Below are 20,606 nucleotides of genomic sequence, written 5' to 3'. Positions count from 1 at the left end.
GACGTGGCAAACAAACAGTGTTCCATCATTTCTGTTTCACAAAGACCAAAAGAGACAAAATAATAACAAAAACAAACAAACAAAATAATCAACAGCAGTTACGTACCGCAGCTTTAAGTTCCTCCTCTCTATTTTTTTGGGGGGCGTCTGTAGGTGTGGAGACGAGATCATGGAGATCAACGACACTGTGGTTTACAGCATGGCACTGAACGACGTCTACACAGTCCTGAGCCAGTGTTCACCAGGTCCGGTCCGCATCATCATCAGTCGCCACCCGGACTACAAAGTACGTCATGGGTTCAATAATCTGTCATTTTTATAAATAACATAATTTTATATGCATATATGCTTAACTGAATGCCAGGACTCTACAGTATGACCCTGCACATATTTCACATTTTCAGGGCACTAATGAGTGCTTTTACTCCAAAACAGGTTCAGAAATGTGCTGTGTGTGTCTGATCTATTCGACTAAAATAAACTTTTTCATTATCTATTTTGATTGTTAGCTCTAGCATCTGGGTGATGGCTATAATACCGCTTGTTAACTATACGATAATTTCTTGTAGCTCTAGAATCTGCTTGTTAGCTCTAGCATATGGCTGTTGCTCTAATATCGCTTATTAACTCTAGAATCGTCTTGTTAGCTCCAGCTTCAGGTTGTTAGCTCTAGCATCTGGTTGTTAGCTCTAGCATCAGGTTGTTAGCTCTAGCATCTGGTTGTTGCCTCTAATATCACTTGTTAAATCTAGAATCGTCTTGTTAGATTTAGCATCAGGTTGTTAACTCAAGCATCAAATTTTTTAGCGTTCGCAACTTGATGTTAGCTCTAATATTGCTTGTTAGCTCTAGAATATTTTTTTAGCTCTAGCATCAGGTTGTTCATTCGGGACCGTATCTATGTTCCCCGGTCCTATGTTCCCCCGGGTCCTATGATCCCCGCTTTGTATGTGACCGGGGAACATAGGACCCTTTCTCTAACCCTAATCCTAACCCTACCCTTTTTCAAAAAGAGGGTCCCATGTTCCCCTGTCACATACAAAGTGGGGAACATCGGACCTTTTTTTGGAAAACGGGGAACATAGGTACGACCCCATTCTAGCATCAGGTTGTTAGCTTTAGAATCGGGTTGTTATCTCTAGCATTGGTTTGTTAGCTGTAGAATCGGCATGTTAGCTTTAGCAGTAGCAGGTTGTGTTTACACAATTGAAGTGGCTACTCCTCCGTGGCTAATGCTAGTGCAAGATAATCTTCATCATCTGTTTTGTTGTGAGCCACTCGCATCTTGAAGAGAAAATAAGGCAGAGATTTATTCTGAAGAAGAAAAAGTGTGGCTGCTCTAATCTAAAAACAAGACTGCAGAAATGAAAGCCAAGACATTCTACGATGGAGACGCACTGCACATTACTTAAGCATCCAGTTTCCTCCTGAACTTAACTGTGTGTGTGTGTGTGTGCGTCACAGGTATCAGAGCAGCAGCTGAACGACGCCATCGCTCTCGCGGTGCAGAACAGCAAACTGAGGAAGGACAAGAGTCAGTGGAGCATTGACGGTAAAGTCAAATCTGAAAAAGATTGTTGACGGATTTCTAACTTATTTTTCTCTCTGGGTTCACACTGGTCGCTGAAATCCTTGAAAACATTTGAACCTTGAAAGGTCAAAAAGACAATAGACACGGGTCGTTGAAAGAGCTTGAATTTTCAGCGTAGGAAACAACAATAATAATAAATTCATCTGTTTGGTGTGTTTTTTTGTTGCAGGTCTGCGCAGACTGGACTCGTGCTCTCACAGTCGTCAGCGGTGCGAGCACTGTCTGGAGAGGAGCGTCAGTCAGCTGACGGTGCGCCGAGCACAGAAGACCATGACTCGCTCCTGCAGCGACAACGCCAACAACCAGAACTACAGCCGCTGCCTCGCCATCCACAACCTGCACAACACACAGCACAACCTCCCGTCAGGACGCGTCCACAGCCTCGACGCGCCCAAGGTGAGCAAGTGTGTTTTGTGATCTTCTACGCAAATGAAAGTCTTCTGTTGTTGTGTCACGTCTTAACTCAGTGCCCTTGTTTTTTAGTCTGTGACAGAGACTTGGTCAGAAAACAGACTGTCTGTGCCCATGTATCTTGATGAAGACTATAACATTCCATACAATCGCTCCAGTCAGCTGACCCTGGACTTCAAGAACAACAAGGTAACATCCATCCATCCATACCAGGGCTGCCATAACCGGGCAGCCCGTAGCCAAACGGAAAGAGAACTTGCTTTGTGACTGAAGCAAGGTATTCTACCCCCATGCTCATTGTTAATTGGACACTCTAAATTGACCCCAGCCACAGGGGGGCGACATCTGCTGCACTCCTCGTGCCGGTCCCAATCCGGGATAAATGGGAGGATTGTGTCAGGAAGGGCATTCGGCGTAAAGCTCTCTGCCAAATCATCATCATCCACAATCAACAACACAACCCTAGAGGGAGCAGCTGAAAGCCAAAAAAGTATATATATCCAGACAGATGAAGTGCTGGGGTACCTCTGAACAGGGTAACTAATCCCCCATTGCTCAACATTGATTGGTTTGATTGGACACCCAGCCATGGGTGAGACACATCCATGTACTTCTCAGTGCCTTTTTGATTAGTACATGTATATTCTGTTTTCCATTAAATGACCAATTGTAATATCACCAACCACAAGTAAATATAAAAAAAAATAAATACTGTTTATTGTCAATCTGGCGTAAATTAAAACACTAGCAGGCCAATTTTGGTCCCCTAATCCCACTTTGGGCAGCCCTGATCTACAGTGAATACTGCAGGTGTGGCTCATAGAACCCAGGTGAAAGTAATGAAGGCGGGGCATGTAATCACACTGGTGGGGCATGGCAGGATGACAGGAAGTGAAGTGCTCTGCAACAAGAAAAGAACGTTAAGTTTCAAAATAAAACAGGAAACTGCATAGAATGAAATGAATGTTACATATTTGTGTGTGTGTGTGTGTGTGTGTGTGTGTGTGTGTGTGTGTGTGTGTGTGTGTGTGTGTGTGTGTGTGTGTGTGTAGTCCCTGTGCAGGGCTCGTGCTGCTCCTCAGCGATACCGTTGGCCAGATGTGACCAGTGAAGAAGGCTATAACGGAGACTCCAGTGGTTCCAGTCGAGGATCCCCAGTCAGAGACGAGGGAGTGGAGCTGACGTCACACAGCAGCTGCCTGGTACCACAATCTGAAGACTACTTTTGACGTTGCATGATTAAAAAAAAAAACAAATGTCGTCCCATCTCCAGTCACTATATTAACCTTTCACTGTGCGAGACACTGATCGTCTGATCCTAACCGTGTTTCCCTCTCACTCTCCTTCCACCTGCCTGCAGTTCTTCAGTCTGTACAGAGCTTTACAAAAGATCCTGAGGTTACTCTTCAGGAACGTATGTGAACCGATGTGGACTTAACTATTGTGCTGGTGGACGCATGTTCAGTGCACGGCTGTGTTGTTTTTTGTTGTTCCCAGCTGACATCGGGCAAAAGGCAGAGTCTTATTTTATTGGAGTCGGTTGTGCAAGACAATCACAGTTGATCATCAGTTAATAAAATCGTCACCATGTCTTCATTCCTAAATAGACTGAGCTGCTGCCATGTGATTGGCTGATTTGTTATGTGCATGTGTACCTAATAAAGTGTCCATTGAGTTTACATATACATGTTTTTGATGCTGGATGTTCAGGTGCACACACCTGCCTTTTTGACTGCACTGTGACCGTTTTGCATGGAAGCATGAGGCATGTTGTGTGTTCACGTCATGCTTTTGTTACACACCTTTTAGTGACTGAATCAAACGGTGAAAAAGTAGCAGGTGAATGCAGATCGACGTCTGAGCGGAAGCGTCACTTGAAACTCTTGTGGTTTCTGTCAACGAAGCAGTCAATGACACAACGCTTCCTGTTTGTGTCACAGGAAGGAGAACGAATAAGAGAACAGTCGGAGGGACGCAAAGACGACTGCACTCATCGAGACGCTGCAGCCTCAGTCAACGACAGGCGACACTTAGGTGAGAAACTGTGCTCTTTAACTTCTTAAATGTATTCACCTGAATACAACTTTGCGTCAAATGTTCCCCAAAAATGCAGAAGTGATTCAACACGGTTGCTGTGGTTGTGCTGAATAGTTCAGTCGAAAGTAACTGTGGTTCCATTTCCTGTTGCAGGCAGGTTTTTAATGTGTTAGTGAATCAAACCGATGGAGATAAACTGGGGCTGCAGTAAAGTTCATCAACCGCTCGTGTCTTTGCACCATCATATTTCAAAACTCAAATTTAATCAGTGGTTCTCGCTACATTTATCGATTGGTGCTGGCTTGTGTAAAGCGTTGGTGTTCTGGCCTCTCATTTCAACAAAGCTATAAAAAAAAAACCTGGGGTGTGATTTTTGACAGCAGTCTGAAATGTGATAAACAGATCAACTCTACATTTTAAAAGCTAGTTTTAGTGACAAGAGTAAAGCTCTGCCTCAACTGGCAGGATCTGGAAGTGGCAATCCACGCTTTCAGTAGTTTCCTGGTCAACTATCCGCCATGTGTCCTCTGTGAATACACACTAGTATCTGTCATGAGTTTGTGACATTAATGTTATTTAATTTGTCTTGACAGGAGATTCCTCAGCGTTGTTCTGCTCACTGCCAAAGAGAGGAGCTTTGAGAAGGCAGGCACGCATTGAGCAACGTTCCCAAGATCACCTTCAGGATCCTTGGGTTCGCCTCTCAGACAGCTCCCGGGAAAAACCACCAGAGATCCACCTCCAGCACGCCACAGACGGCACCCGACCGGTCAACGTCCACAGCAAGCCCGTGACCATGAGTGATGAGGAGAACGCCGTCGAGCTTAACGGCACGGCCACAGATGTAACTTCAGATCCTCCATCCAACGACATACCAGAAAACCCATGCGAAACTCCAGAATCAAAGAAGGGGCCCCCTGTGGCACCAAAGCCCACCTGGTTCCGCCAGAGTCTGAGGAAAATTCGAGACGAGCAGGACGAGAAGAAGCGAGAGAGATCTGCTGCAGGATTCAGCAGAAACTTTGGAATCAGATCTGCTTCATCCGGCGCAAACCTGTCCATCAAACAAAAGATCCACTCATTTGAGACGTTTTCCAGTCCAGAGAGTCCAGAGAAGAGGAGCCAGAGGAGGCCAGTGGCCCCCTCCACATCCCTTCCTCTGGTGGAGAAGGAGACCAGGAGTCACCGTGACTCATGTGAAGAACGTGGGAACAGCAAGTACGAGATCACCAAAGAGATCCAGTCAGACCAATCTGAATGTGTTCGAGAGACAGACCTCACTGTTGGTACTTCACCTTCTGCTGTCACTTCCTGTGAAGATGGACCTCCCTCCATTCAAAACCCCACAGATTTTCAACCGTCTGACACCATCAGCACTGACCTGGACTCTGGAATTAATGACTCAGCTTCAGCTGACAATGGCAGGAATATCTTACCTTCCTCACAGGCATCAGAGCCAGAGAAGGTGGATCTCAGCGAGGACCGACCTCCTCAAACGTCTCTTAAATCTGATCATGGTGGAGGGGAAAGTCCTCCAGAGGCAGCAGAGGATGGTGAAGTGGAAATCCCAGAAAAGTCTGACATGAGTATGAGAGCGAGTGTTGACCTCCCAACAGACAGTCACTCCACGAGAGGCCTAGAGGGAGAAAGTTTAGGGAAAATCCTCGCCTTTGGCAACCAGGTAATGTTACAAATGTCAGGAAGTGTTGTTCGTCTATGCTTAAACTTGATAGCTCAGGGGTTTTTGGACCAGTTAGAGGAATTAGCCACATGGAGCTACCCCCAGAAACATCCAGGTGCAGCTTTTTTTCAGTTTGCATTTGCTGCACCAGTCACGTGAAAATAAGCCAACCAACATGATGTCACATCTGTACAACACGTGAACAGAACAGCAGAATTGCTCGGGGGTAATGACTCATGACTTTGACCAATCATCATGTACTTACACTACGTAACTTCCTACTGAGCCGAGAAAGCCCCGAACCCAAAATAGGTGTGACAAGTTCCTCATGACAGTTAGGAGAAATTGTTGTGAGTTCCTATTCTTGAATTTCCTTTGGAGTTAATAAAGTGTCTATCTAAGGCGAAACATGCTGAAAAGGTTTTTTTTATAGAACTATGTTAAAGTACCTCTGGTGCAAAAAGTGCCTACTGTCAGTGCAGCCTGAGCTGTGTTCATGTGCCCCCTGCAGGCCGCAGAGAAACCTTTAGCACACATGGACACAGGAACTGCTGGTCTACTGCTGCCTTGTTCAACTAGATTTGTTTCTATAAGTAAATCCAAATAAAATCTGGAAACTGGAAGAATCTAAAAGTCGACTGGATTTCGTAGAATCCCGATTGTTGCGTTTTCCTGTAGACCCAACAACTGTTGTGTGACCACAAGCCAAAAAAAACACTGACCTCCATCTTAAACTCGCAAAAGACATTGAAATTTGATTGAGAAAGTTTAATTTGAATTGTTTTCCTTCACTTGTCTCTATTTCTACGTGTCGTCGTATCTCCAGGTTTCACAGGCACTGATGCGTTCTCTGCCCATGTGCTCCAGTCACGGGAACCCGCGCACTCCAAACCCGCAGGACGCCACGTCAGAGGACGCAAACTATGTTGCCGAGTCTGAGTCAGCTGTGGACACAAGCGACAGAGGATTCTCCGTCAGGTTAGATTCACACACACACACAGGTCAATTTTAGGCGGGGACTGAGTAACAGTGCACTTTTCACATACTGTTAGCGTTGTCGCTAGGTTCGCTAACTAGCAAGCTAATGTAGCCCATTTGATAAAAGGCTTTTCGCAAAGTCCACAGGCGCTGAGAGGGAAAAAAATAAATAAACTGGAGACAAAAAAGGGACAGAAGTGCTAAAAACAAAACGGCAACGTTTATGCTAGCATGGCAGCCATCTTGAATTGTGAATTGGTGTCGACAGTTTGGCGTTACACCTTCAGGGATAGCACTATATCCAGCCTTGCATTTAAGATTTTAAAAACATGCATAAAATTATGTTCTCATTAATTTACCAAACATAATCGTTTTGAAAGTGATAATTAAACAATGTTCAAAATAATATTAAGCGTTACAGAAATTACAGTAAAATAGTTAGAGATGTTATATTCTGAAACCCTAATAACCCTTTTATTATAAATTGGGTCACATTATTCTATTGTCTGTATAGAGTGGGTTCTTTTAGGAAACACCTTCCTCACAAGAGGCAAACTGTTCCCGTTTCATGTTTTATATCAAGAGGAAGTGGTTTCAGGCTTTTAAAAAAAAGAGAAAAAAAAAGAAACTTCCTGTTTTGTTTTTTTAAAGATCACCAGATTCTTTGTTTGTTTTTAAACGCAGCTTGGCAACACTGAGAGAGTGCACCATTGAGCGAGAGGAGGGAGCGTCACATGACGAGGCTGCGGTCACTTTCTCGTCTGCTCAGTCCGTGATCTCAGCGATCCCTTCACAGGAAATACAGAGGATGATCCAGGAAGTCTCAACTCTAGATGAAGAGACTCTGAAGGTAAAAATAATGGATAAATAAGGCAGGTCCACCAATTTATTTTTTTTAAGTTCCACTGAGCTGCCCAGTGCAGTTCTTAGTCATTTTATGGCTCAATTTCATAAATGTCTTACATATATCACGTTTAAAATTGTTCTACAAGGCGGTAGTGCGACCTCCTGCGACGTATGGCTTCTTGGAGACAGTGTCAAACAGTGTCTAAAAGACAGGAGAAGCTGGAGCTGGAGGTGGCAGAGCTGAAGATGCTGAGTGACCAGGATTAGAAATGATCATAATCCAGGGACAGGGAAGGTAAATTAGGAGAGTGAAGGCTGAGATTGGTTTGGTCTCGTGCAGAGGAGGGACAGTGATTATATTGGACAAAGGATGTTGAAGATGGAGCTTCCCGGGCAGGAAGAGAAAAAGAGGACATGGATGCTGTGCAGGAGGACAGTCGTATGTAACAGAAGAGGACAAGATGGAGGAGGAGGAAGAAGAATGTCTTCTTTAAAAATGAATTCATTGCAAATCAATTTGAATTCCTCAACATCTGTTTCTGTCGTCTCCTGACGGAGTCACGATTCTCCATCAACCAATCAAAGAGCTGCAGTGTTTCTGGCTCCTCCCCTTCAGGTGCTGGACGAGTGCGTTAGGTTTCACAACAAACGGTGAATAAAAGTGAGAAGTTACAGATCAAGATCAGTTACTTTGGTGCCTTTCACAACTTTTGACAAGGGAGAAACAAATAATTGCCTCATGGACTGAACTGAACTGCTCAGTGGAAATGGGTCTATGTAATGGGATTATTTTAGGATTACATACAGAAACTGAACATATTCAGTAATTAATTGAATTCATGTTTAACCACAGCAACTGGTGGACACCCATGTGGTGATTCTGCACAAAGAGGAAGGAGCAGGACTGGGATTCAGCATCGCTGGAGGTTCTGACCTGGAGAGTAAAGCTCTGACGGTAAGCAGCTCTGTGAATTGTGAAGGCAGAGAATGGGAAACAAATACCTGAACTGTCCCTTAAAGACTGGGCTTTTTCTCACTCAGGTGCACAAGGTGTTTCCAAGTGGCCTGGCGGCTCAGGAGGGAACCATCGTCAAAGGTGACGAGGTTCTGTCCATCAACGGTCAAACACTGCGTGGCGTCACTCACGCCGACGCCACCGCGGCTCTGCGTCAGGCCCGAGGCCTCGAACTCGCCGTGGTCGTCATCGCCAAGAGAGCGGAGGAGGAAGGAAGAGAGGCGGGAATCTGCAGGAGTGAAGAGCCGAGTCCTGCATGTGAGTCACACAGAAAAACAGTCAAAAAACTGACATCTAAGGTTGATCCTGGATCTCTGTCTCCAAAGGGCGCTACCAAGTGGTCAAAAGTATGTTTGCGGGAATAGCACACAGCAGGAATTTTAAATTTTCCCTCTGAAATTCCGAAATGTAACTTGTCCTCCAGTTTTAAGAATTTCCCAACATCATTATACCAAATTGTGCAATTCGGTTGATAATATTCAGGAATTACTTTTATAAGAGTTTTGAGGAAGCCTAACCGAGTGGGAACACATATGCAAATGTATTTTTTTTTTACCCATAATCCTTGCAAAAATTAATCGGATTAACCTGAAATTGCTTGGATAACTCCGGAACTCAGATTATTAGTGGCCTCTCTTTAGCACCACACGGTGGTCATGCCCTAGTTTTACATGATATCTGCCAAAATGTATTTATTTATTGTAATGCTATTAATTTCACGAGTTAGTTGCAGCAAAACACATAAACAACGGACCTGGTATCTAGACACAGGTGTGTTTATTAAGGAAAAAACACCTGTGTCTCACTCTGCTGCTACTTTCTTAAAAAATGCTTGAAAAACAAAGGTTGTGCATTTCCCCTTTAAATTCATACATATATATATTTGTGTGTGTGTGTCAGTGGAGGAGCAGGGAGCTCCGGAGTGTGTGCAGCTGGAAAAAGGAGCTGGAGGAGTGGGTTTTACTCTGGAGGGAGGAAGAGGCTCCATTCACGGAGACAAACCTTTAACCATCAACAGGATCTTTACAGGTACGTTTATCATGCGCCTGTTTTAAAGGACAGGTGTGTTTGAAAGAAAACAAAATGTTATTTTTCATTTAAAAGCTCCTAAAACTGCTGTAAATTGATTTGACAGGACTCCACGTACAGTATGAGTCGAACAAATCAGGTTTCAGGTACGGACTCGATGTTGAAGAGCTTAAAAAATGAAATGTGTGTGTGTTTGTGCACAGGTGGCGCTGCAGAGCAGAGAGGTCTGCGGTGTGGAGATGAGCTGCTGCAGGTGCAGGAAGTCAGTCTGCAGGACATGACGCGGTTTGAAGCGTGGAACCTGATCAAGGCTTTACCTGAGGGAGTGGTCACAGCGGTGATCAGGAGGAGGCCGACGTCGACGGACTGAGAGACACCGTCGCTGCTCATGAAACAGAAAAACTGAAAAAAAAAAAAACACAATAGAACACAGCACTTAAGATAAACCATCTATGGCCTTTTAATTATCTACTGTTGCACAGCCAATTCCCGCTGGAAACTCCATATTGTCACCTCTACCAAATCCCATTGAGAAAATCAACTGTTTTAGCTCACAGAGCTACAGGAGGCGCTGCTCTACTGCTGCCTTGTTCGGCAAGTCTAGGTCACTGAGGCTAATCGGCATCGAGGACTTCAAATACTGAAGTCGTAAAATAACACAATACAACTCTCTGGTGGAGGCAGCAGTGGAACGACAACTCGTGTGTGCTGTGATGTAAAATCACTGATTTTCTCTATGGAATTTGGTCCTGGCGAGGAAAGTGGTGTACAAAGGTTTTTGAATGTGCAAAACCTGAACTTTAAGCCATTCAGTCTCATCTCATCACCAGTATTTCATTCACCTTTAATCACCTCTCAGCCCGGACAGTGTCAAACTCTCAAGTCAATAAACTGTGTGTTGACATTTGGGAACTGTTGTTTTCCTTGTGTGCTATTACATAAAATCTAAGACCTTCAGATAAAAAAAGACCAGGTTATAGTATACATATATATACACACACATTTATACATATATATATACATACAGTATATATGATATATACATATATTAAATAAACAGGGCTCTACCTTGACTTTTCCTGGTGTGTGGGACATAACAACTCAAAGCCAACGATCCTTCCAAGTCAGGTCCTACAGAGGAAAGGCAAGACTTCTTCCTAGCATTCTGGAACACACAAGAATAAAAGCAAACAATGCGGAACTGTAGATCAGTTAAAAAATCCCGATAACATGCGTTAATCTCTAACATTTAGCAAAGGAAATATCTAAAATCTCGATATTTACAGGAGTCTGGTGTATTTAGCAACTTACTATTGCTATTATTATAGACTTGAGCGAAAAATACCTTGATATTATCGTCTGGCATTGCTAACGCAAGTTCGCCCGAGATCCGTTAAGGCCTTCGTGTTTTTTTTCCCCTCAGAACATTCCACTGGAAATCATAAGGTGACGTAACTCACTGTTCTGGCGTCCTGACTTTTGAAGTAAATGGGACACACCATTAACGTCAAGTCATCGAAACAAATGTACAGGAAACACTGAAAATACTTGTAATAGCTGTGACCTGTGGTCAAGAAAAACCCCAACATTACACGAGGACTATGTGGATTACAGACCAGAGCTTTAATTAAAACCTGAACAAAAGAAAGACCCAGTGCTCGTGTCGATCATTTTAATGCTGGTGAAATACAAAATAAACCAGGTGCAACAGAACAGTTGAAGCTAAGCATCAGTAGCAGCCGTTGTTCTCAGTTACAAATGTAAATCATCGTCTCAGACGGTCAGTTAAATAAACCACAGGTCTGTGTTTACTCAGGACAAACAGCAGCACTCGGTGTTTGGCCCCAAGTGATTGTTCTTTAACAGCCACCTGTTAAAAAAAAAAACACTGACGGAGACAAATTCACATTAATTAAAACAAAACAAAAAATCTATTGGTTCAATTTAAACAATAAACACATGAAAATAGATTCTTATGCAGGCAACATCGTCTCAAACGTGTGTGATTTGAAGAAGGCGAACAGTTTTTTTTTTTTTTTTTGAAATGACTGGTTACATCATGAGGTAAAAACAGATCTCAGTTAAAGTGGAAAAATATCTTTTCTCAAAATCTTTCCCCGTCTCTCTCTCTAGGCTAAAACAACCACGTGTTACCACGTGTCACCATATTCAGGCTCATCAAACACGTAAGTGCCGTGGATTAAAGTGGGTTCACTGACAGAATCAGTGCATAAACTGGGTTTAAAAGCACCTCAGTGAACAACGCTGATGTCAAAGGAAGTTGAAATTGTGTGTGGACAAAAAGTCTGAGTCCACAAGTAGGTGGGAATTTCTCAAAATGTTGTTTTTTAAGTTTTTAAAAACATCTTCAAGATACAAAAATCTGTTCAGTGCTGTAAAACGCATGCCAATTCAACAGGGGGCGATATACCTGTAACGTAAGGCCTCATTAGCCAATAAGATGTGAGAGAGAGAGACGAAACATCACAAATAAACTGTTTACGCTTGTAAACTAACACAGGTTTGGCTACGTCTGATGCTAACACATAAATCTGGGTCATACACTGCATTTTTTGCCCATTTTGAGCCGATATCACTTGTTGGGATCGAACCTCAGCTTAATTATCGTATACAACAAAAACCAAGATGTTAGACACATCCGAGCATCGGACTGCACACAAATTTGGAGCTTTGGCTTTTTTTACCGCCTGCAATTTAGTCGTACGGTTACAATACAATAAAAGAAAGAGGAAACTCACGCAGTGTATGCCCCAGCTTAACTCGCCTCATATCAACAAGCTGAATATTGACCCTGATAGTTTTCATGAAATGTGCGTTTCTGGGGTCTGAACCTCCAGTTTGTGCCGGTATAAACAAACAAACACCCCACTATATGTGGACTGAGCCTCAGTAACATGGTTTAAACAGGTCAGAGTAGGAAATTCATTGTTATTTATTCAAATGAATAATGGCTGAGTTCCATTTAGCTTCCACAGTCTCAAGAGTCAACCTATGGATGTCATCAACATGGCCACCTACTATTCCACAAAATAAAACAAAAAAAAGACAGGGTAAGTACTCAGGGTTCCCACACCTTGGTTGACATCAAATTCAAGGACATTTCAAGGACTTTCCAGGACCGATAACCTCAAATTCAAGGACTGAATGTGCCGACACAGCTTAAGATGCTTGTCTTCGTCCATGGCGGCGTCCACTTTTATTGATTTGCGTCACGCTCCGCATCTGGACAAGTGATTGTCCTTTTTTTGGGACCTTGGACAAAGTCCGTCTTTGTAAACTTTCTTTGGTGAGACAGAGATGGCGGAATTTTCATTTCCCAGGCATCCCAGACATTGAGACAGTGGACAATGTGTCCACAACGCTGCTAGTAATTATTTGAAATCAAGCAATGCAGGACATGGAACAGTAGGTGGCGTCGTTACAAACAAGGGAGACATTTACCTAAATATCAAAAACCTTCAAGGATTTCAAGGACTTGTGGGAACACTGAATACTTTCTAGTTAGTTAGTTACGTTATCATGTTGTTGTCTGATGTTAAAAGTCCAGCAGATTAAGTTTTTTTTGAATTTGCAGCATTAGATTTGAATTGTTTTAAGTTAAATGTTGTTACAACATTAAATCGCCTCCACTGCTGATATTGTAAGGTCTTTTTATTATAGTATAGTGCCTTGAGATTATGAAACGTCGTGATTTGATGCAAACAAATCAAACGGAATCTTAATTAAATTGAAAAAATTAAATGTCATACTGATCCAAACAGAGGATCTCTTTTGAGTTGGGCACCAAAACTTCTACACGTTCGTCATCTATCCGATCATTTTACACATTTTGCAAATGTAAATGTCTGAGCTCGGGCTGCAACAATTAATCAATGACTTCATTAATCCTCAACTATTTTTGATAATCAGTTTGAGTTTCTCCGATTCTTCAGCTTCTTAAATGTGAATATTTTCTGGTTTCTTTGCTCAGTTTAACAAAGAAATCATTCAAACTGAAGAATCTCCAGCTCTGGGAAACACCCATCAACATTTTCTGATCGATCGATTATGAAAATAACGTTGCAGCCCCAGTCTGAGGTTTTTGCTATGGTGCTACCACCTAGTGGCGATGGAGGGGAGCTGCGTGTGGAAGACAACAACAAACGGAGACACGTTTCAATGCTCCATAATACGAATTCAAGTGAACGTGTGTTCTTAATCAGATCTGACGCAAACGCTGTCATATTCAAAATTCACAAATGTATTTTATTTAACTCAGGTTTTATTTTGTTATGTAAATATATAATTACATATTAGTTTACATTTTCCTTAGAAATGAATAAAAAGGCATTGTTTTTTCTTTGATTGTTATTGTATTGTACTAAAGTACTAGTGGTTTAGGAAAGTACCAGTTTAGCACCAGAATTTAGGATTTCTGTTTTCTCCGTCTCTTCTGCACACAGAACACGACACAAAGTCACTGCGACATCTGAAGGTCACGCACACCTGCAACGGGCCGGCCACATAAATTTGCCGGTTTTTCCGAGCCTTTTACTTAACATTTATTAAATAAAACATGCATAAAATAAACGTTGTGATTAATTTATCCAACATATATGTCTCGGAAACGGCTGGTTCACTTATCTAAAATATGATTAAGGTGTTACAGAAAATGGCAGTTTGCATTGGGTCGCTATCTTTAAAAAGTATAAAAAAGTTGAGGACACACTGATCACCTGCACTTCAGCTGATTCTAGAGGCAAACGCTTTAAACAGTACGTGACTTTTCAAGTACATAGACATCTGTGTATGAGGTATGAGGCAGTATTTGATACCAGCAGAGGTTAAATAAGGTCCATGCAACATGCATGTTTTACTGCACCGTCAGACAGATTTTTACAGCTATATCCATTCTTTAGGACAAATAAATCCATGCCACAGACAGACGACAGGAACGTAAAGGGAATGTTGTTGTCAAATGGAAGCCCTCGTTATTCAGACACAGCTAAACTGCTATGACAACAAGATGCTTTTTCTTTTTTTTCTTTTTTACCGTTTTGGTGGATTTGGAAGGTTCATGACACACGGCTAAGTTTGTTGTGAAGGTAGGTTGAAACTGGAATGAAGGAACATTTGGACCGACCAGTTTGTAGACATCAGTTGTTTTGAAGGTAGATCTCCTCTTCTTGTCTCTCGGTGTCAAAAGTCTTTGAGGGATTTCACAGCTTTGGCGAGGTTGCCGTAGAACTCGGTCATGCTGGACGGGAAGAACGAGTCGACCACGGAGCGAGGGAGGAGGCCGCCCAGGTCCGTCTGGAAGAACGTGAACACCTGGGTTTTGTTGGCTTCTCTGGAGACCAAAAGAAAAGTGTCAAGAGTCTGTTCACGTTGAAAGTAACCGACATTCCCAGGAACCTTTATTACCAGGAACTTATTTCACCAAGGTGGTCAGACCACAGATGAGTGAGTAAGCTTCTGCGAAAAACCACTTTGTGTTAACTACAAAAAGTACCTTTACACTAAGGCTGAATCCCAATTCCACCCCTTAGCCATCCCCCTTCCCCCTACCCCTTGTTTTTGCGCGTTCATGTGAGGGCTGTCTCATTTCTCATTAGGGTTAAGGGGTAGGGCCAAGTCGTAGGGCTGCGTAGCCCTTGAAACGAAGCTTCCTCAGGACCACACTTGAAACGGAGGGCTTTTAGGAATTTCCCGGCTTCCGCCGCGTCACCTGTCAGCGAAGTTTGAAAGCCGGCCGTTAAAGACTCGCACAAATGTATTTACAGTGTTTTAATTGCGACAGTCATGTGTAATGATTGTATTGCCGTCTTCTTCAATTGTCAACGGTGTTTCTGAATTACTAGTCAAGTTTGTTTTGAATTACCAGCTAGTCGTAGCCGATGCTACCCCGACGTTCCTTTCGTAAGTGGTTAGCTAGCTGCTATCGCTATTTTTTTAACATTAACAAATTGCGCCAAAGTGCACAGTTACGTCTTCAGGACAGAACAGGAGATTCTGTCCTAAGAGGTGGAATTGGGATTCAGCCTATAACTGTGACACATGTAGCAGAGTGAACTGTGATGAGTTCACACACTCGTTTTACTCCCGTTTGCTGAGAGTTTGTGTTGTTTGTGTTCTCACCCAGGGATGGGGACACAGATGCAGCCACACGAATGGTTGAACCCTCTCACGTAACCAGACTGAGGAGGACAGCTCGAGTGGATCACATTAGTGGCTGCATGACATGACACAAAACACACACACAGTTAACACATCTATTTTAAAAAGTCATATCAGTATGAAGTTAACACAGAGAAACTGCATTTCTCTGTCATTTCACCTGGTGTGACCTTACAGTAAAAGTTCACTGCTTTATTAGACAACCTTTTATGATTAGGAATTTAGGTTTGCGGCGCTTTGTAAACCTTTTACTGTCCTGCACCAAAGTCCATGAAGAAAATTGTCCATTTTAGCTTACAGGGACAGGAGAGCTGTTGGTCTACCGCTGCCTTGTGTGGTCAGTTTTTGTCACTGAGGTAAATCTGAATGAAGGATTTCAGACAAAATTACGCATGTGAACTTAAGGAGCGAGGCAGAAGTGGATCGACAACTCCTGTAAGCTGTGATGTAAAATCGCTGGTTTTCTCTATGGACTTTGGTGTGGGAGAAGGAGCAGTTTTACATTTCCTGTTGGAAAAGACTATCAAACGATGAAGTAAAGCAGCAATCATACCCTCCATATCCCTTTACAAATGTATGGGGAGAGTCAGTCTTACCAGTGACTCTCTTTCAAAGTCAATTAACTCATAAACCACTTAAATAAAGGCGAACATGTGATGTTCAATCTGTTTAGTTTGTCGCACAGTTTTGAGTCCAGAAAAACAGGAAAAAGAAGTGGACACTACGTACCATTCGATGAAATGGAGCCGTCTTCGCATTGTTTAACTACAACAACATCTACAAAGTCCCGTGGAGCGATGATGCCCATCGCCGCTGAGGGCGTGACTGTCCGGCAGATTGACCTGTCCTGTCGCAGGAGTGACAGACAAGACAGGAATGAACTCAACTCATACCAATGTACAATCGAACTTATGATCCAACTGAGTTAGTTAATAATGGTTAAAAAAGCACAAAAATGAGAGTAGACAAAGTCAGTGGATCAGAGAAAGTCAGCACACCTCTGTGATTTGCTCCAGAAGCTCAAACCTCTTCACGTTGCTGTCCCATTTGACTCGGAGCCCGTTGGGTATCGGTTTCAAACACTCCCACACTTTCTGTAGACTGCCATTCACGAACCCGTCCCCCTTATAACTGCGAGGTCAGAGGTCAGAGGTCAGACAGGTCAGAGCGAGGGTCGAGAAGACATGACTGAATCATGAATCGCATTCAAACACTCAAGGATAAGATAAGGTAGTCACTATTTAATGACTAATGTAGGATACTGTATAGGCATCGGTTCATCCTCAAAGCACACTAATAAATAAAACATTAGGTAATTTAAACCTCATCATACATAATACTTTCATCATAAGCATGATGACATTTTGAGTTTCATTCCACTGCAGTCTACTGAAAACAAAAGAAGAAGCGGTTTCTCACACATTCCCAGGATATTCTGATGAAGGACGCCAGGACACGACCACGTCACCCTGCAAAACATAACATGACATACATATTTTCAGTCTGTTATACTGACGACACACTAGATATCCATTTGTATTGGTAAACTAATCAAATTAACAATAAACAAATACACATAAACATCAATAAAAAAAACTTTTCTGGAGATTTGTTTGGGGAGCCAAAATAAGTCTCCTGTGACCCATCTGTGGGTCCTGACCCAGTGTTTGGGAATCACTGCTTTTTCTGGCCTTTAAGCATGTTTGATGGGTTCATTCAGTGTCAGTGGTGATGAGTGAGTGACGCTGCGGGAGTTGTCAATAAAAAAAGTAAAAGTGACGTCATTTTGACGAGTCAAAACTGAATCACAGATATCTGTAACGGCAGTTTTGACTAGTTAAGAACAATGTCACTTTTGCCATTCACGTGTATGGGCTTTTGTCATTATAGCTACAATTTCCCTTCACATTCACCTCTAAATGTTGTTTGTAGTGGTGCAGCAATATTGAGAATAGTGCTTAGCTGTAAAATTAAACAAACAAAAATGTGCTCTTTGTTCAGAGAAATTGGGGCAATTAGCATTTCTTTCCCATACTGATAATGTACTGAACCGCGGTTGCGTACCGTTACACCGTTAATACTTAAGTGAATCGCAAACGTGACGTCACTTAGAGTCAAAACTGACCGTGGGTAACTGTAGTTTGGACTGGTCACACGTGATTATGTGCAGCGTTGACTCCAGAGAGTCAAACTTTGCGACTAAATAAAGGTTTTGTCATCGGAACCTGAACGTGGTGTCAGTTATCGCGGTGACGTCATGACACGTCACACCACGCCATCAGCAGAGAGGCTGCTCATTGGTCCAACACACCATCGTGTCACTAACAGGAGACAAGTGGAGTGAAAATAAATACTGTATTATATCAGGGAAAATTAAATAAAAAAAATACTCACCGACTTCTTGCAGACTTTCCAGCCGGACTCGTCCCTCCTGTAGCTCTGCATCGAGTCAACCGCCATCTTAGCTTCATGTTCGTAATCCATTGTTTAAATAACAAGAATAATAATTAAGAAAAAAAAAAAAAGTTAAAGACACCTTGAATTCGCTGCCTCTGGAGCAGACTGTCCCTAAAACCTGAGGCACGTCTCGGCCACCGTTTCCCGTTATTAACAAGTCCAGCTAACACGGGTCAGGTGAGCGCGAGCTCGCGTTATGAGGTGAACGGAATGAAAGAAGAACCGTGACAAGCTAACGCGCATCGTTAAAACACGCAGCGGCCAGCTCGCTCTGCCACACGGTGACACGCGTGAATAAAAGAAGGTAAAACGCAGGTTTAATGTTGTCACGACACGAGTGTCAGCGACGAACGTCCACGGGAACAGGATAAATTGCAGCCGTAAAGAGAAAACCCTGAAATCTGAGGAGAATCCGGACGGTCAAGTCACACAGAGGAAAAGCACACACTTCCGATTACGGCTTTCAAATTAAAACGTCATCCTCTTTGAAGCGGAAGAAACAAATGGAGAAATCTCTGAAATCAAAGAAGAACCGGGGTAGTCAAGTTAGACAGAGAAAAACAAAGACGTCCGGTTTCAACTTTCAAAATAAAACGTCATCTTCTTTGACGCAGGAGAAACAGAAATCACTACAATCAAAGAATCAGGGTCGTCAAGTCAGACAGAGGAAAAACACACACTTCCAATTTCAACTTTCAAAATAAACCGTCGCCTTCTTTGAAGCCGGTGGAAAAACAGTCGAGAGGAAAAAAAATCCTTAAATCAAATGAGAATCAGAGCAGAGAAGTCAGACAGGAAAAAGGTATAAACTTCCGATTATCACTTTCAAAATAAAACGTCATCGTCTTTGAAGCCGCAGAAACCCGAGAGAAATCACTACAATAAAAGAAGAATCAGTGTAGTCAAGTCAGACAGGAAAAGGGATGCACTTCCGATTTCAAAGTTCAAATCCCTGAAATCAAAGAAGAATCAGGACAGTTGACCAGCACGGTTAGAATTTTCACAATAAAATGATCTCTTCGTTCTGTTTTACTTCATGTCTTCAGTCTTTAACTGCTATGAAACACCAATTATTCAATACTTCTTTTGGTCTTTCATTTCAAGGTGAAAATAATTATTTACATGAGGTAAAATTAAAAAATAATAATAATAAAAAAGAGTTTTCCCCCCCAAATTATTGCATTTTTGAAGTACATGTTGAAAAACGTGAAATTCCACAGAACTCGAAGGAAATATGCATCAATTTGTACTAGACACATCGAAGATGAAAAGGAGCATGGCCACAGCAACCATCAGCACTGCTCTGATTGGTTGTATGTCAATCCAGTTGTGTACAGAGGCTCTTTAATCCATGTCACATGTGTTGAAAGGACAGTCCTGAAAGTGACTAAACACTCTTTCCACACTCGTAATCAATGTCAATTCAGATCGGCATGCAGTCTGGCGATAGCCTTTGTACCGCATCGGGTCGCGGCCTTTGGCTCTGAGTTAATGATAATGCTGGAAACATGCAGAGTGAACTTTAACCCTTAGCTACTGTGAATGTTGGGTAACGTGGAGCTCACACATGTGAGTTTTGCCAGTTTTGTCAGTTCTTGTGTTGTGGAAAAGCGCCATAAATCTACGGAGATCAAGCAATTTGTCGCAGAACCTGACTGAATATATCTAACCCTTTACACCGCCCCCTGGTGCAATAAAAGCATGTAAAATAAACAAAATATTTAGGTTAATTGGCATTCGAGTCTGTAATTAGGATTAGCAGCTTCCCAGTCAACAGTTAAGGGGAATCTTAACTTCCAATGATCATACACTCCTGACTTTGTCAATCAGAATAAAGGTTTAATAATTGTCTCATAGTGAAACCCACTTTCACACCAGTAACGCACACCTTTGTAGTAAGATATGTTTACCCTTAACTGGCCAGTGTGAAGCTGCTGTCTCTTGTTGTAATGACAATATAATATTTAACGGCTACCTTCTGTAGTGGACAACAAAGGATTCAGGGGCTTCGTAAACACGATGGAGCCAAAGAAGTGTCAAATCTTTAAAGCTACTTTAGTCAAACACTTTACACCAGTTCTCGAGAAAAAGAGCAACTACACAGAGTCTCAGTAAATCAGTGTGTCTCATAAATGAATGAGTGAACTTCACAGGTGACTCTGGGTCACATGACTATCACAATTCCACGATAGATACCATCCCACAAATTACAAGTATGCATTGTTTTATACTGCGGTGTTATATACATTTTTGATACCAGATCACACACACACACAGGAGAATAACATCACATTTACAATATTATAGTTTATGTGCTTAACATATGATGTATATCCATGGGTGAAAGTAGTTTTACATTCTTGCAGATACGACGTCGGCCTTCA

General features: G+C 42.4%; 2 protein-coding genes across 2 annotated transcripts in view; one reads left to right on the top strand and one right to left on the bottom strand.

The window, feature by feature from the left end:
• The window catches only part of il16 (interleukin 16), a gene marked incomplete at its 5' end in the record, with an annotated part of 34,206 nt that extends 23,857 nt beyond the window's left edge, over positions 1–10,349 (top strand). Inside the window, 14 exons of the mRNA XM_083901011.1 lie at positions 154–286; positions 1,465–1,552; positions 1,761–1,987; positions 2,075–2,191; positions 3,055–3,204; positions 3,363–3,416; positions 3,943–4,036; positions 4,633–5,720; positions 6,547–6,698; positions 7,383–7,548; positions 8,398–8,499; positions 8,586–8,817; positions 9,460–9,588; positions 9,792–10,349. Coding sequence (XP_083757137.1) covers positions 154–286; positions 1,465–1,552; positions 1,761–1,987; positions 2,075–2,191; positions 3,055–3,204; positions 3,363–3,416; positions 3,943–4,036; positions 4,633–5,720; positions 6,547–6,698; positions 7,383–7,548; positions 8,398–8,499; positions 8,586–8,817; positions 9,460–9,588; positions 9,792–9,958 — 2,899 coding nt within the window. The 3' untranslated portion in view covers positions 9,959–10,349. The remainder of the gene's footprint in view (positions 1–153; positions 287–1,464; positions 1,553–1,760; positions 1,988–2,074; positions 2,192–3,054; positions 3,205–3,362; positions 3,417–3,942; positions 4,037–4,632; positions 5,721–6,546; positions 6,699–7,382; positions 7,549–8,397; positions 8,500–8,585; positions 8,818–9,459; positions 9,589–9,791) is intronic.
• A 4,438-nt stretch (positions 10,350–14,787) lies between these two features.
• Positions 14,788–18,249, bottom strand: stard5 (StAR related lipid transfer domain containing 5; the record flags this gene model as incomplete). The annotated part of the gene is made up of 6 exons (XM_083900860.1): positions 14,788–14,938; positions 15,727–15,820; positions 16,495–16,612; positions 16,764–16,896; positions 17,185–17,234; positions 18,160–18,249. 6 exons carry the CDS (start codon positions 18,247–18,249, stop codon positions 14,788–14,790), a joined length of 636 nt encoding a protein of 211 aa, XP_083756986.1.
• Between the last annotated feature and the right edge of the window lie 2,357 nt (positions 18,250–20,606).

This window comes from Microchirus variegatus, assembly GCF_963457635.1.
Source record: "Microchirus variegatus genome assembly, chromosome: 14".
Taxonomy (NCBI): Eukaryota; Metazoa; Chordata; class Actinopteri; order Pleuronectiformes; family Soleidae; genus Microchirus; species Microchirus variegatus.
Note: the sequence above shows the minus strand (reverse complement) of the source record. Positions and strands in the feature narration are given on the sequence as shown.